This window comes from Equus przewalskii, chromosome 13, assembly GCF_037783145.1.
Source record: "Equus przewalskii isolate Varuska chromosome 13, EquPr2, whole genome shotgun sequence".
Classification (NCBI taxonomy): domain Eukaryota; kingdom Metazoa; phylum Chordata; class Mammalia; order Perissodactyla; family Equidae; genus Equus; species Equus przewalskii.
In genome coordinates this window covers 29,820,394-29,837,882 of record NC_091843.1, presented here as the reverse complement: position 1 = coordinate 29,837,882, position 17,489 = coordinate 29,820,394, and the positions used below count along the sequence as shown (strand labels likewise).

Sequence of the window (17,489 nt, the reverse complement as noted above, 5' to 3'; positions counted from 1 at the left end):
CTCAAATTATTTTTACTCAATTAAAATGCTGTGGAACGATCCAAAAGTTCACATGCATTTATGCACGTTAGTTTCCATACAGAAGGCCAGCGCTGTCAACGGTTCACTTCCTCACTCACTAAAATTGGTTTTAGATCTGTGGTGTACCACAGCACTCTATGCCTACCACCAATGCGGTGCAATCTGTTCCAGGCAACCCTTACTGCGTTCGGCTAGAACAGCTAAACCTTGATTTAAAACACCCAGAAGCGCTATTCTAGTTCCTTCCAATTGCCTATCATTCAGCTATTTTGAAATGCAGACATCCTTTGGGAGAGTCATAGAGGTCTCCAAGCTCAGGCTTATAAGAAAAGAAAATGAAGAGAATTAAAAAAACAAAAGTTCTTCAGGAGAGGAAAAGGAATGTATTATGCCAGGTAAAGGGCCTTGGAATACGAAAATCTCCTGAGAGCCAGAAAGGCAATCATATGCTGATACTGGGACTCAATGTGCCCATGGTTTATGTGAGTAGACTTGAATGCCTCGTTCTGCCTGTGTGCTTCATGTGTGGTAGTAAGTGATCAACAAAGAATGGAAGGAAGAAATTAATGTCTGACCATCTTGAAGTGTTGGGACTCAGAATTCTACAGAGCTGACAGACAATCCTGAAACAAGACTTGCCTCGTTTAGCCTCTCTTCAAACCTGTCTCACCGAAAGTTCATTTCAGTGCTGCCTTATTGGTGGGAATAAAGCAAACGTCAACAGAAAAAAAGGGTAGAAAGAAATTATTAAATCCATTTCCAGCTCAGAATGCTATTCTGGGATGTGCGGAGACTTACATTGATGGAGGCAAAGATGAACGAACGATTTCAGATCTGGAACCAGCACAAACCCCCAAGGAAGCAAGGAAAAGGGTGTAGGGAGCTTTCCCTACCTTCTGTCGCTCCAATCTCGATAGTGCCTTTCACTTGGCTGAAGCACCATAGTGTGTCCTGGGCGAGGGCCCCAATTCCTGAAAGAAACACAAAGAGACACTTCAGGTTAGGTAAGAGCTCCCAGTTGTTCTTAAAAGGCCAATAAGAAGAGAAATACATAATGTAATCTGTGCATTTCTAAAAGGAGATTTGCACACCAGGTATCATCTTGTCGGAGAGGAGACTGATGAGTCCCAGGAGAATGGTCGGTCGGCAAGAGCCACGTCCTGCTGTGAATCACTGCTCTGTCTCCTCCATCTGACCATGCCAGGACCAGTCTGAGCTGGAGTAATTGGAGTTCGTCCCTTCTCAGCCCCTGGCAGCGTCCTAGAGCAGCTACAGCAGGCCTGCAGTCACACCCTTGTGACTGCCCCTTTTCATAGGAATACTAATGCTTTCGATTGTTTTCCCTCTCTGGTGGTGGGGAGGAGAAGGAGGCAGTTCGTTAGAGAGCAAAGAGGAAAAGAAAGGCAACATTTTTTTTAACTGGATTCGCAGCTTGCATGGCTGAATGGCCAGTAAGGGGTCTGATACTCAGAGAACTTCCATCTCTCTTGTTCACTTCTTGACTGCTTGCCAAAGTCAGAGCTGACTGGAGAGTAGAGGAAAGCAAAAAAAGGTTGGAGATGCGGGGGGGGGTGGGGGGGGGTGGGGGTGGGGTGGCTAAGACAGGGTTGGGGAGTCAGTTCTGACAAATGTGGCCTATTTTGTTCCATGGAGATCTCTGTTTCAAATTCGAATTGGACCTTTGGCGGGATTAAGTTTTGTGGCTTATTATTATGTCTGGTTCCTACAGATACATGTATCTAACACTAATATATATACTAACACATTTATAATCTATGTATTCAAGTCGAAAAGGTCCTTTTCAGAACATTTCTGGATAGCAGTGGGACTAGTTTTCTTCTCAACATCAGGGATGTTCCTTTCAATTTTACTAGGTTTTAAAATTTAAGGGAATATTGCACAGTCAAATTTTAGGAGAGGGTATGAATTTAAGAATGATTATATTAGCAGAAGAAAAATCAAATATGAAAACCAAATTGACCCTTTAAAACCACATACAGGGGGCCAGCCTGGTGGCATAGTGGTTTGGTTCGTGTGCTCCACTTCGGCGGCCCAGGTTTCACCCAGTTCAGATCCTGAGCACAGACCTGTGCACTGCTCATCAAGCCATGCTGTGGCAGGCATCCCACGTATAAAATGGAGGAAGATGGGCACAGATGTTAACTCAGGGCCGATCTCCCTCAGGAAAAAGAGGAAGATTGACAACGGATGTTAGCTCAGGTCTAATCTTCCTCACCAAAAAAACCAACAACAGCACACACAGAACTGAGTAGCCATCTTCACTGTCAGTGACAGACCTTTCCTGAACTCCTATATGGAAACCTTCACTCACTCAGGCCATGGAGAGTCGAGTGGTTCCTCAGAGGCTCTCTCATTATTGTAGACAGCACATTTGATGGAAGCAGCATGGGCCATCACGAAGAGCACACACTCTGCAGTCAGATGGGGTTTGTAGTTTGGCTCTGACCTGGGACAAGTTCCTAAACATGAACAGACTACGTTTTCTCATTTAAAAATGGCAACAATAATAACAGTACCCACTTTTCAGAGTTGTGGATATTGAATGGGCTTAGCACAGTCAAGCAACTTAATAAAGGATATTATTATTATTATTGGCAAGGATTCTAAAATTTTCAATAGTAAAAAAGAAGAACATTAGCTGAGAAATTTTCAGTTAGTTGCTATGAGGCCGGAATTGTGCTAAGCAGTTTCCATGGCTATTTCATTATCACACAAATGTATGGGGAGGATACTATTATAACCCTATTTTATAGATGAAGAAACTGAGACTCAGGAAGTCTTGATTACTCATCTGAGGTCATATCTAGGACATGGCAGCACTGGGCTTTCCACCCAGGCTGTCTGAATCCCAAATTCCTAGTGTGTCAAGGTCAGCCTGCCCATGGAATCTCGATGTTCCTGGTGTGCAGAGGTCGGCCTGCCCATGGAATCTCGATGTTCCTGGCGTGCAGAAGTCAGCCTGCCCACTAACATAAGGGCCCTTAGGCCCAGACAAGCTGCACAGCTTGAACTAGAGTCTCATTTGGAAGGTTGAGCAGTAATACAGTTTCAGATGTCAATTATTAAAGTACCTATGTCTCCACTAAGACACAGGGCTAAAACTTCCCAATAAAATGAGCATCTGGGAGGGAAGAAGGAAGGCACTTTGCAGCATTTATTAGTGCTCAGAAAGAGCACACCCACAGTCCTGTTGTTGATCCTCCCTGTACTTCTGGCTCTGGCTTTAGATTTCAGCATCAGTCATTCTTTGATAAGTTCTGACTCGTCCTTGCGAGTTGTCACTGGCCCTCTCTAAACTGCCAATTCTGCTGTTGAATCTGGGACTGCATCTGTCTCTCAGGGAACATCAGCTACAGACAAGGTTCTTCCTGATTTTTGTCCTGGCACAGTTCCTATATCACTAGTTATGACTCTGGGTATAGACTCTGTACTTATTACCACAAAACATATACTTTAAAGTAAGTAGATATATTCCACTCTGAAATACACGTACACACACCTAGGCAGATTTAAATGTGGACCTTTGTATAGGTATTCATACTGCTTCAGGGAATTTTAGCTTTGGAAGGAATCTTGTTTATTTTTAAATCAACTTATTTTACACTTGAAAAGACTAAGTCGCAGAGGATTACCGACTTGCTGAGAGTCACAGAGCAAGGGATCATGCAACTAATTCAATGTCAGGGACATTTCCAACCATCACCTGTAGATATGGTTCCCCGGGCCCATGAGCTCCCTTGACTAGTATGAGAGGTCAAGGCAGCCAAAGTTATTGTCAGTTTTCTTGTCCAGGGCAATCTTTGATTGGACCCAGTTTCTGTCTTCCACCAAGATCATTGCCAAATGATGACGTTAGTGATATAATGAGATTTTGGATCATGCAGTCTCTATCCTAAAAGAGAGAACACCAGCTGAAAACACAAATATTTTATGAATTAGGATGTAAATGAGAAAAGCTGGCCAGGTGTAAGATCCTCCGGAGCTGACACTTAACTTGAGTGGGTGATCAGCTCAGACATGGTGGGGATGGTGGACCCTGGAGGACTCAGGCCTTATCCAAAGAGGAGGAGCTTCTCAGCTCCAGCTGAGGACCACCATGGAGGACTTCAGCCCAATGTTATCAGATTAGCTCATTTTTTTTTTTGAGAAGAAACCAGAAATCTGAATTTTTATGTGAAAATTCCAAATTTTTAAATGTTGTCAATCAATTCAAATTAGAACACTGTATGGCTCACACAACATAGGGCAAACACACCACCTCTGCAGGCTGAAGATGGTCTTTGTGCCATCAATTCGCAAACTTCTGGCTAGAATATTTGAGCTGAAAAACACCTTCAGTAATACCTCATCCATCCCTACCACTGGACAGAGCAGGAAGCGAGGCCCCAAGAGGGGAGAGAACTCACAGCACAGTAAAGTTCCTTTAGCGTCAGACCTAGGACTCCAAGGTGACAATTCCAGTTCTTATACCAGATTTCCTTTTCTACCAGGCTGCTTCTCATGGTGACTGTTTGGTGAGATCTTTGTCTAGATTTAACGAATGCTCTTTAGGGAAGTGTATTTGATTGCTGAAGTAGATGACTGGGAGAATTAAATTGACATAGGTGAGAAAGGAAAATTTGTTTCTCTTAAATTACTGATCTTGAGTGTTTCCCTAAACCCCTGTGACAAATGACACTCCAGTTGCATGGAAATGATGTCAATAAGCAACATTCTCCACCAGAGGCTGATGCAGATCCAGTGGCTAAACATCCCATAAGATGCTCGTTTCTCTCTCCCCAAAACTATGGCTCAGGAAAGTCCTGAGCCTGACCTACTGAAAGGCTGGGAGGGCAGCCCACTGCTGATGTACACCTGTCTTCTTTCTAGGATCACGTAATAGCCAATTTCTGAATCTGGTCAGCCCTTGGAGAGCATTTGGTCCAATCGTCTCATTTAGAAGCAGAGGACACTGAGGCCCAGAGTGGGCACGGCCACACAGTGAGTTAACAGCAGAGTTGGAGCCAGATCCCAGAGCTCTGATGCCCAGCACAGGCTCTTCTCCTTGCACTGCTCCGGCAGGGCCCCTCAGAGTTGAGGCCAGCCTTTGTGCTGCCTCTTCTGTGCCAATTCAGCTGAGTGAATACAATGAACAGAGGGTGTGACATGCAGCAAATAAAGCCCCGTATTGATTGGGAGGCCACTGTGAAGAGTTATTTTCATGGGCTTGGCGTCAGCAGTGTGCTTCTCTCTGCAGCGAGAGACAGAGAAAGAAAGAGAGAGAGAGAGAGAGAGAGGTAATCCTTGCCCAGAGAAATTTTCTCTGAGAAGAATTTATTTTGAAATTGGCTATGATATAGGCTGTAGATGTGTATTCAATTCATAGAAAGAGGCTACAATTGTGTAATCTACACCGAGTGTGTCATTATGAGGATACCATGATAACTTAAGGCAGGCCCTCAGTGTGAATGGATATCTTGCTAACACACCAGCCACGACTTGGTGTAAAAAGCTTCCTATCTAGAATGCCAGATCTTAAAGAGGAGATATTCAGCTGCTTTACATGCAGTTAAAAATTAGGGGACTCCAGACTTAACAAGAGACAGTCTTTTGTTTTTTACTCGCTGCCTCAACATCTTGTATATCACTCGATTTAGCAATTGACATTGTGTTTGGTAAAAACAGGTTACTTCTATGTCCCCAACTTGCCAGTGAGCTTGTGAAGAATAGGAATGAACAGTGAAGATAAACGTCAGATTTTTAAATCAAATTTTTCCTTTTCACTGGATTGAATTAACCATTAGAGATATTATAGTGAAACCATCATTGGATCGATTTTGCTGGGTTTACTTCACCGGATGATTTCAATGGATAATCAAGCAAATCGTTAATCGGCTAAACTGACTGTCACAACAGTCCATCCGATGGACGAAAGTGGCTACATTTGACTGATTATTAAGAAGGAGAATCAATAGGGACCCACGATGATTTGATACATGAGTGAGGAGGGGCAGAGGTGAAGAAACCGTGGGCTGTCGGTGAGACAGTGGAGCCCCTCATTCTTTACTGTTCTCTTGACCCTACACCTAAGAATTTATTTGCTGAACAAAGGAAAGAAGCTTTTATATTCTCAAATAAGTAATAATTCTGCAATGTGCCTCACTGGAAACCTCCCTCTATTTTACAAATCAAAGGAAATGGAGGTGCTTAACATCCTCAAGAAGATTGATGTAAACATTTGTGAGTGAGATACTAAGAAAAGGAGAAAGTTACTATTTCGTCCCCAGTGTATCCTAGCATGCCATTTTGGAGAATGATTAAAAAGTAGCATAGATCAAAGCATTAGATTTTGCTCATCTTCTCTCTCTGTATACAATTATCATTTTGTAATAGTTTTCTAATGTTTATTGTAAGGTTTTAACAAATGGTTATTGTAGTCCTTTCTACTCTCTTTTAAAAAAGGTTTTGGAGGTATACTTGACATATAATATACTGAACATATTTAAAGTATACAGTTTAAGTTTTGCCGTGCATATACCTTAAAACCATCACTCCAATCAATATAATAAACTTAGCCAGTATCTTCAAAAGATTCCTCCCGCCTCTTTGTAGTCTTCCTTTCCAGCTCTTGTTGCACACACTTCTCCCTACCCCAATCCCAGGCACCTCTCATCTGCTTTCTGTTACGAGTCATTAGTTTGTATTTTCTATAATTTTATGTAAATACAACCCTATGGTATGTACTCTTTTTTCCCTGACTTCCTTCACTCAGCATAGTTATTTTGAGATTAATCCATGTCTTTGTGTATATCAACAATTCATTCCTTTTTATTGCTGACTAGTATTCCATTATGTGGATATACCATAGTTTATCCATTTACCTGGATTTGGGTCGTTTCCAATTTTTGGCTATTAGAAATATAGTTGCTAGAAGTGTTCACGTACAAGTGTTTGTATATGCTGTTATTTCTCTTGGGTAAATACCTAGGAGTAGAATAGTTGGATATTATGGTAAGGGTATTTTCAACATTTTACAAAATGGCAATCTGTTTTCTGCAGTGATTGTGTCACCAACATGTATGACAGTTCTGGTTCTTCCACGTCCTCACCAACATTCCTATCGTCAGACCTTCTAATTTTAGCCACTCTACTGGGAAAGTAGTGGTACCTTACAGTGTTTTTTTTAATGTTTTTTTTGGGGGCGGGGTGAAGAAGACTGTCCCTGAGCTAACATCTGTGCCAATCTTCCTCTATTTTGTATGTGGGACATTACCACAACATGGCTTGATGAACAGTGTGCAGGTCTGTGCCCGGGATCCAAACAAGCAAATCCAGGGCCACCAAGTGGAGAGCGTGAACTTAACCACTGTGCCACCAGGCCGGCCCCGTCTTATTATGTTTTAAATGTGCATTTCCCTAAATAAGTATCTTTTCCGGTGCTTGTTTACTATCTATATGCCTTCTTTTTCTTGGCTTGTTCTTCCTCTTGGCTAAAACCTCCTGTAAACATTTTAACAAAAGCAGTGAAATTAGATATGCTGTCCTGTTCCTGATCTTAGGGGGAAAACTTTCAGTTTTTCACCATTAAGTATGATGTTAACTGTAGATTTTTCATAGATGGGTTTATCTGTTGACCAGGTTAATGAAGTTCCACTCTATTTGTAATTTGCTGACAGTTTTTATCAGGAATCCTTGTTGGATTCTGTCAAACAGGTTTTCTGCATCTATTGAGGTGATCTTATGTTTTTTAAAATGTTATTTATGTGGTGAATTAAACTAATTAATCATTGACTGTTAAAGCAATCTTGCATTTTGTCATTGTGTATTATCTTTCCATATATTGTTACACTTGAATTGCTAACATTTTGTTTATAATTTTGCATTTATACTCATGAGAGAAATTGGTACCTGGGAATGCTGACCTCATAGAATGAGTTGGTAATCATTCACTCATCAATTTTCTGGAAGAGTTTGTGATAACCGTTACTATTTCTTCCTTAAATATGTGGTAAAATTCACCAGTAAGCCATCTGTGCTTGATGTTTTCTGCGTTTGATTTTTGATTATAAATTCAATTACTTTGACAGACATAGTGTTAATCAGATTATCTATTTTGTCTCGAGTGGCTTTTGCAATTTGTGTCCTTTCAGGGAATTTTCTATTTCACCTCTATTGTCAAATTTATTGGCATAATGTTGTTCATAATATTCTCCTATTATTCATTTAATATCTGAAGAATCTGTAGATATGTATCTCTTTTATTCCTGATGTTGGTATTTTGTGTCTTCTGTCCTTTTTTTTCTGATTATCTGGCTAGATCTTCCCAAAGAACAAGATTTTGGTCTCATTGACTTTCTCTCTTTTTTTTTCTATTTCATTGATTTCCTCTCTGATCTTCCTTACTTCTTTCCTTCTGCTTACTTTGGATTTCATACTGTTCTTCGTCTGGTTTCTCAAAGAGGAAGCCGATGTCATTGATTTGAAAGCCTTCTTTCCTAATATAGGTGTTTTAAAATTGCTTTAGTGGCATCTCAGAAATTTTGAAAAGTTGAGCTCTCATTTTCATTCATGCAATATAATTTCTAATTTCTCTTTTGATTTTTTTCCTAGACTCTTGACTTATTTAGTGTTGCATGATTTAGTTTTGAATTTTTGGAGGGATTTTCCAGAGATCTTTTCATACTGATCTCTAGTTTAATGTCATTATTGTCAAAGAAGATACTTTGCTTGATTTAAATCCTTTTAATTTTCTTGAAAATTATTTTCTGGCCCAGAATATAGCCTATCTTGCTAAATGTTCTAGGTACACTTAAAAAGAATGCATATTTTGCTGTTGTTGAGTGGAGGGTTCTACAAATGTCAGTTAGGTCAAGTTGGCCTATTGTGCTGCTAAGTCTTCTGTATCATTACTGATTTTCTGTTCTATCAATTATTAGGAGAGGAGTATTGAAATCTCATATAATTATGGGTTTCGCTATTTCTCCTTTCAATTCTTTTCATTTTTTATTTATATTTTTGAAGCTCTGTTGTTATATGCATTGACATGTAGGATGGTTATTTCTTCTTGATAAACCGACCATTTTATAATTATAAAATGACCTTCATTATCTTTGGCAATATACTTTGAAATCTATTTTGATATTAATATAGCCATTCCAGCTTTCTTTAAATGAGCATTAGCATGGTATGCCTTTTCCCATCCTTTTACTCTTAACCTGTTTATGTCTTTATATTTAAAGTGTACTTCTTGTAGGCAGCATATAGTTGGATTTTATTTTTTTTAAAATCCAATCTCAAAATCTCTGCCTTTTAATTGGCATTTTTATAGCATTCATATTTATTGTGCATATGGATATAGTTAGGTTTAAAATTAATCTATTATCTTATTGTTTTCTATTTGTTTCTTCTGTTTTTTGTTCTCCCTCTCTACTTTTAATGCCTTCTTTTGGTTTATTGGGTATTTTTATGACTTTGTTTCATCTAATCTTTTCAGTATTAAGCTATACGTCTTAGTTTTGCTGTTTTAATGATTACTATAGGCTTTATAGTATCCTTTTTTAAACTATAATAGTCTGCTTTTTAGTGATTTTATACTACTTCATATATAATCCAAAAACCTTACAATAGTATATTTCAATTTCTCCCCTCCCAATCTCTGTGAAATTGCTCTTGTATATTTTACTTTTATAAATCTCCTACAACTTTGTTATTATTTTATTTAAATAGTCAATTATTTTTTAAAGTGATTTAAATAATAATTTTAAAACTCTCATTTTTACCATGTAGTTACCATTTCTGTTGCCCTAAATTCTGTAGCTCTGTTTTTTACTTGGTATCATTTTCCTTCTGCCTAAAGGACTTCCTTTAATATTTCTTATAGTGCTGGTCTGCTGGATCTGAATTCTTTCAGCTTTTATATGTCTGGAAAAGTTTTTAAAGGATATTTTCACTGGGTATAGAATTCTAGGTTGATGTAGGTTCATCTTTCAGTACTTTAAAGATGTTTTTCTACTGTTTTCAACAAGAAACCTGTTGTCATCTTTGTTCTTCCGTCTATAATGTGTCTTTATCTTGGATGCTTTTAAAATTTTCTCTTTATCCCTGGTTTTGAGTATTTTATTCTGTGTACTGGTATGAACTTTTTGGCCCAGGAGACTTATAGTTTTCATTGAATCTGGAAAAATTTTAGCCCTTAATTCTTCAAAAAGCTTTTTTCTGCCCCCATTCCTTCTCCTTTGGGGACTTCAACTACATATATTCATCCATTTGAAGCTATCCAACAGTTCACCAATGCTTTGTTCATCCTTTAAAAGTTTTTTTTCATCTACTTTATTTTGGATATCTTTTATGGCTCTGTCTTTAAGTTCACTCATCTTTCTTTCAGCAGTGTCTAATCTGCCATTAATCCCATTTGGTGTATTTTTTGTCTCAGACATTGTGGTTTTCATCTCTAGAAGTTCAATTTTAGCCTTTTTATTTCTTCTATGTCACTACTTAATTTTTGAATACATGTAATAGAGTTATAATGACTGTTCTAATGCCCTGTTCTGCTCACTCTAACATCTGTGTCAGTTCTGGGTCAGTTTCAATTGATTAAAGTTTCCCCTCATTATGGATTTTATTCTCACTCTCTTTTGCGTACCTGGTAATTTTTTTATTGAATGACAGACATTGTGACTCTTACCTTGTTATGTGCTGTGTATTTTTGTTTTCCTGTAAATGTATTTTTTTTAATCTTTCTTCTGGGAGGCAGTTAAGTTACTTGGAAATAAAGCGATCTCTTCAGGTCTTGATTTTAAGATTTATTATGTAGAACCAGAGCTCTTTTTAGTCTGGGGCTAATTATTCTCACTCCTGAGCCTATACCCGTCTGAGTACTTTACACAATGACCCATGAATTATGACGTTTTCCAGTTGGGTGGGTGGGAACAGGCAGTATTCTTGGCCCTATGTGAACACTGGGTACTGTTTATTCTAATCCTTCTGGGTGGCTCCTGTAGCTTCTTCTCATGTGTACACTGATAGCACTCTGATGAATACTTGCACATCCCTGGAGCTCTCTGTCTGTGTAGATCTTTTCTCTCTAGTTCCCTTTTCTGCAAACTCTATCTTCCTTGGTCTCTCTAACTGTCAGCTCCATCTCCTTAACTCAGATAATTTTCTGGGATCCACCTGAGTTCCCCTTCCTTATACAATGGCTTGGAAATTCTCTCAAGGCAGCAAACTTGGGCAATTACGGGAGTGGGATCATTTTTTTACCTCTCTGAGATCATCATCCTTCATTGTTTGATGTCTGATGTCTTGAAAATCATTGCTTCACATATCTTATCCTTTTGTTTATTTGTTTCAGGAAGGAGGGTAAATACACTCCTTGTTTTCCATCTTGGTCAGAGGGAGAAGTCCAATAAACTAGAATAACATTTTTTTAAAATGCTCTTCCAAGTCTGAGAATCTCACCTCAATAGGTCTGCAATGAGCAGTGAGCTGATATCTGGACTGAGCTTATCTGCTCTCTCCACTCTTTTTTAACCATTGGATATTTTACTGCATAGAGTCAGTCCTTGGTGAAAAAAAGAAATGCCCTAGGCTATGTGACCATGTTTACATTCTACAACATTTGTCCATCTATCTAGAATTATTCTGCCTGCTTATGTTTCCATCCAATCAAAACACTCATCAGCCTTGAGAAGTTCCTGGTTTCCATTGTAGCGTCCCAGCATTCCTGTGACCCACATATGAAATGTGTTTATGCTGTGGACCCCTCCTTCAGACTGCGATTTCTGCTAAAGACAGTGTTAACCCGTGAAACCAATTGTTCTAAGCTATGAGCTACTATTTCATTACTTCTAGTAGTAGTATAAGAGAGTCCTTAAAAAGTTCTTAGAGGATTCCTAAGAGTAGAAATTTAAATCAGCGTAGAAGATTGTTTCTACAGACAATGAATTTTTTGTTTGCATCATGTCATATCAGTCAAGTGACCAGAATTTTCACTCATATGAAACTAATATTTAAATTACAAACATAATCAAAACCATTTATAACATAGTTCTGGCTTCTAATAAGATTGTTCTTTTCACCTCAAAATCCAGCTCTAGTAGCAGACTCTATCTCCTTAGATAGTTAATCATTCTCTCATCCATATTTTCTCTTTATTTTGTATTTATGATAAAATAGTGTATCAGGCACTCTTGGTTGTCTATGCAATATCCATCCTTTCCTTCTATCTTACTAAGAGATTCCTGATTTTGTTCATTGCTACGTGTCACCCTGTCTTAAAAAAGAAAAAACCTCTTGTAATCTCAGACTCCCTTGAAGCTAGGGTTGGCCATGTGACTCATACAGTCATATGACACCTAATGACATTTCAGTCAATGACAGACCACATATATGACAGTCGTCCCATAAGATTAGTACCAGAAAGCCTAGGTGGTAATAGGCTATCTAATCTAGGTTTGTATAAGTGCACTCTATGATGTTTGCACAACAATGAAATCACCTAACAACACATTTCTCAGAAGGTATCCCAGTCGTTAAGTGATGCATGACTGTATCTGCTTCTGCCAGGAGTATCTGGAAACACTTTTAGTCTCATGATACAGATGCTACTTTTTCCTTATTTACCATTGCTCCCCATTTTTCCTTTCTGAAACAGTATGTGATAACGGGAGCTATTGCAGTCTTTCGGCATTCCAAAGAGAAAGGACCACAGAGATCTTGGCCCCGGTGTCTTCGAGCCACTGAACCAAGATGGCAACTGCCTGCCTCTGGCTTTTCATAGCAGAAAAAAAATCCAACTTAATTTGTAGAAGCAACTGTTTATTCAGTTACAGCTGAATCCAATCCCTCATACACAAATGGAGAAAGCAGATGTTATCTCTGCCTAATTACACAATCATTTTTATTTCTTCTGCAGTAAAAACTAAAGTCATTTTTAGATTTTAGGAGGTAAATCAGTTCAGAACAATCCATTTTACTCATCTTCTGGTTCACAATTTTCAGCCTTTAGCCAAATGTCAAGTATCAAAGCACGAATGGCACTGCATTATAATTCTTTATTTACATCTCTGTTTATAGACTGAATCTTTGAGGGCAGGACCTGTGTCTTACTCATCCTTTCACCTTTAGAGTCTAAAACAACTCCTGGCATCTATTAGAAGATCAGGAAGTGATTGTTTAATTGAATTAGAATAGGAGAAGAAGATGCTCTTTAATCCCATAGTGTAAGCTGTTCCCACAGGTAATAACCAGTGCTCAGCTACATAGTACAATAGGCAAGCAGAAGGAAGCCAAGATACAGGGCCAGCACTTTGTCATTGTACCAGTGTCTCACTCCCAATAATACAGAGAACATCATGGGGCTCTACAAGGAAAAAATTGTCTTCTAGCATCCTGAAGAAAAAAATATTTTGCAAAAAAAAGCCTTGATAGATGCTTTAGCAAATACTCCTCTATTTTCAGCATTTTCTGTCTATAATTACATTTCACCAAAGAGAGTAATCATAACAAAAAATAGCTATCATACTTACTACATTGCTTCACTTAAAATGGATGGTGAATTGTAAAGCACAAGTGGCCAAAAGCCAAACAATGGTCTGCTCATTTAATTTTGTTTTCTCATGTACCCATTAGTGACTCATCAATTGCCTTGGATCTGGGAGGTGTGGTTTTCTGTGGCCCATGGCATCTGAGATCAGCAGGAATCAGCACCAGCTCAAGTTGGATTTCTTCTCAGGCCTGTACCTACAGGTTAGACAACTTATCAAGGCATGAAACTCCCAAATCCTGAGTCATTGACAACTGAAACTGCCTAAGTGTGAGATCATGCTTCTGCAGGAAGACTTGCCAGACCATCTTTGGGATGGGTATCGCTGTGATGGAAGGGACAGGTAAGATGCAACCCAACGGGAACAGGCAATTTTGACATTGTAAATTATTTCGTATTTTGTAATTTTATATATTGGAAACCATTCTCTTTAAATCCACAGGCCTATGATCCTCAGAATGGTTGCTCATAATGTGGATCCTAGAGTATTTTGAATAGATCAGAAAAGGCAGAGTTGAAAAGCCCAGTTTTCCTGCAGTTTGGGGGACTAGATTTACAATGAGGATTATTAAATGAAGTTTGAATTTGCAATCATTCATTTTAGCAGGCATACCTGGACCACTCAATAAATAATACATTTGTATGATGCTTATAAATATGCAAATGAAGTCCAATTTGCAAATAAATGCCTTGAGGAATTTTTTAAAACTTCAGAGGTAGCCTAATCCTAGGATTCGCTGTATTCTTATTTGTGAGGTTTTTCTTTTATTTTGTGACAGCAGCTTTAAATTCAACTAAACTATATGGCAAATGAAATTTTGGTGGTGGTTGTTTTTTCTTGCTAAAGGAAGACAGTGATCAAAAGGTTGGCAAGATGGGAAGCAACGAGCTTATTTCCAAGCAGGGAAATCAACACTGCCACATCAAACTAAGAAGGAGGAAATCCAGCCAGCTAAGCAGGTACAGCTTTATTTGTTATCCTATCCTTCATCCCCTTTCTCAACATTCTTTCCTGACTATGGAAAAAAGTAAATGCAAATAGAATCTGCAAAGTGAGAAGCTAAAATAATGCTCGGACAGCAAACGGAAACAGAAAGCAAAAACTCAGAATCTGCAGGCATGGAACATACTGCAAGGGATGGTCATTTACAACGTGCTCCAGGATCCTAGAGCAGCCCCTGGAAGCCACCCAGAACACAGTAGGTAAGCATGCCCAATATTGGCTTCTTGTAAACTGAAGCTGCAAATTGCCCGTGATGCATATACCCACAGAGGTAACACCGAGTAGGAACATGCATACAGAAATGCATAAGCACGGCCGGTGAATTTCCGGAACACGTTAGATATGTCTCTCACCCTAGAGCTACTGTCTGTTGAGGTTCTGTTCTACGCTGGGCACCAAGAGAAGCACAACTCATAGTCCTCACAACAGCCCTATCGGTTAAGCGATGATAAGCAAAGAAATTAAAGCACAGAGAAGCTAAGGGGCTTGCCCAAGGTCATACCTTGCGTGGCAAGGTTGGAATCAGAATTCAGGCCTCCTTCCTTGTGACATCTCCATCAGGTGCCTCTGTTGTAAAATGCAGAGGGAATTTCTGCGGCCCCAATTCTATCCTACGTGTATGAGGGAAAAACTTGCTGGTTAAAAGGAACCTCAGGGTTCCTTTGGAAAATGAAGCATCCATTAGTCATGGTAAACTAGTAAATTCAGATTTTTCTTAAAATTCTACACACATGCCAAGTACAAAAGGTGGCAGTCAAGAGGGACATTAAAGAGGATGCTGTGGTTCACTTTTTGATGATCTGAACTTACCTCCTCTTCTGCTTCTTTCAGGTCACACGGTTCCCACACACAGCAGATCTCTTCTCTGGCTGGAGCCCAGGCTACTAGAAAGAGTGTCTCCTGAAACAACCAGGTGTGGGGAGAGCCCCGAAATGACTAGACATACATGGCTCACCTGTTGAACTAACCCCATTGAAATAGATGCTGGATCATTATCAGGGAGAGGAGCTGCCTAGGAAAATGGCACTCTCCAGGGAGGACATAAGCTACTTTTGTAGTTTCATGCAAAAGAAGATGTGTGAATAACAAGTAGTAAGAAGGACAATTACAATGGCTGGAGAGACGAACTAAGCTGAATGTCACTGGAATTTGGCAAGTCCTCCAAGGTTTAGGGCTGGTGCGATGCTGTGTCTTATTGCATCACTTAATCATCCAATAAACTGTTAAAGAAATATTTATCGAGGGCCAAGTATGTCCAAGGCTGTGGGGATAATGGAAAGCTGCTCTCATGGAACCTACGTTCTAGGATATGGGAAGATAGACAATAATGAAATATATAAATACATGATTTGTTAAGTAGTGATAAGTTCTATGAAGCAAAAAGAAGCTGGTTAAGGTGAATAAAAAAGCTGCAGGGGACACAGATTTGTATAAGAAGGTTAGATAAGTCCCCTCTAATAAAGTGACATTTGAACAAAGGCCTAAAAGAAGTGAGCGAGCGAGCCAGACAACCAGGAGAGGTCATTCCAGGGAGAGACAACAGCCTTTGTAAAAGCCCTGACGCTGAAAATGCTTGGTGTGTTTAGGGAACACTAAGGAAACAGTGTGGCTACAGAGAGAGGAGGGAGGGGAGCAATGGGTGATAGGGACAGAGACGCTGTGGTGGCGGGCAGATAATATAGGACTCAAACCCTTAGGACGCTGTAAGGACTTTTACCTTATACTCTAGAGGAAATGAGAAGCCACTAGAAAACTTGGCTGCTGTACAGAAAAGAAACAAGAGTGAAAACAGAAGGAGAAAAATTCCAGTTAGGAGGCCAGTGCAATAATCCAAGAGAGAAATAGACCAGGATGGTAGCAGTGCAGGTAGTGAGGAGTGTTGGATGTTGTGTGTGCAAGAAAGACAGTTGTGAAGGGCGAGGCCAAGATGCTTTAGGCCCACGAGACTGGAAAAATGGAGGTACCATTAACTGAGATGGGGAGGAGCAGGTTGGGCGATGTTTTAGATATTAAATAAGCATCACATACCATCACCTTCCTTTGCTAAGACCCCTTAGTCTGTGCCAGAGCTCTCTTACTTAATAGGATGAGCCATACACTGTCTGGCCTCGACCTCTGCTCAGATTGTTTTCATCTCTTGAAATGTTGTCTCCTATTGCATTCCTTTAACGTCTTGGCTTAGACATAGGGTATCTCATTGGCCAAGTTCCCCACATCACGGAGATAGTGTAAATATACAGGGGTAGGGAGGTTGTGTCTTTCTTAACAGGATGTGAGAATTTGATTGACATTCATCTTCTCCACTGCTGCGCAGTCCCTTGGGAGCAGTGACTGTGTCTGTCTCCTTCTGCAGTATTCCTAGGACCAAGCACAGTGCCTGACTTGCAGTTGGCACTCAGTAACTAGCAAATGGGTGAAGGAATGAAAGCGTGAAGTGATTCCACCAACCACTCCCTGTGGTAGGAACTGGGCCAACTGAAACTCTGCTTCCACAGCCTTTTGCACCAGGTCAGAAGCCGAGGAACTGCGCCAGAGGAATGACCCGTGTAGATGCGCTAGAGTTGGTGCCTTCTCGTTCCCTTTGGCTCAGGTCAGACCTTCACGTCAATGCAAGGTTATCAAATGCTGATGTTAATTTTACTATTACAAAATTTAGGAGAATTCAAAGAAAATGTCTTTATGAAATAAAATATTTTAGATTTATTTCCTCAATTTTAGATGGCACTATGGCTGCCTAATCTCAAGTTTTCCATACATGTCAATTTGAAAATTTATTCTAGGGTTCTTCTTTGGTCTCACCCAACCCACCAGAACATCCTAGCTGTACAGTTTGTACCCCTGATGTCACATCGTGAGATTCTCGTCCTCATGCTGGTTTTATCCTCAGTCAGAGCAGGTTGCAGCCTGTGCTTTACAGCAGCA

General features: G+C 39.7%; 1 protein-coding gene and 1 long non-coding RNA gene across 5 annotated transcripts in view; one reads left to right on the top strand and one right to left on the bottom strand.

Moving 5' to 3' along the window:
- Positions 1-1,370, bottom strand: part of PPP2R2B (protein phosphatase 2 regulatory subunit Bbeta) — a 436,961-nt gene extending 435,591 nt beyond the window's left edge. Inside the window, exons 1-2 of one of the 4 annotated variants that reach the window (XM_070569299.1) lie at positions 1,113-1,370; positions 915-992 (exon numbers count right to left, since the gene is read on the bottom strand). In XM_070569299.1, the coding sequence (XP_070425400.1) occupies positions 915-992; positions 1,113-1,122 (88 nt within the window). In that variant the 5' untranslated portion in view covers positions 1,123-1,370. The remainder of the gene's footprint in view (positions 1-914; positions 993-1,112) is intronic. The other 3 variants (XM_070569297.1, XM_070569303.1, XM_070569298.1) reach the window with 3 other exon arrangements.
- Positions 1,368-17,279, top strand: LOC103552903 (uncharacterized). Its single transcript, XR_545355.2, has 4 exons — positions 1,368-1,573; positions 13,651-13,907; positions 14,412-14,524; positions 15,399-17,279. It is a non-coding gene; the product is annotated as an uncharacterized lncRNA (long non-coding RNA).
- Positions 17,280-17,489: the final 210 nt, after the last annotated feature.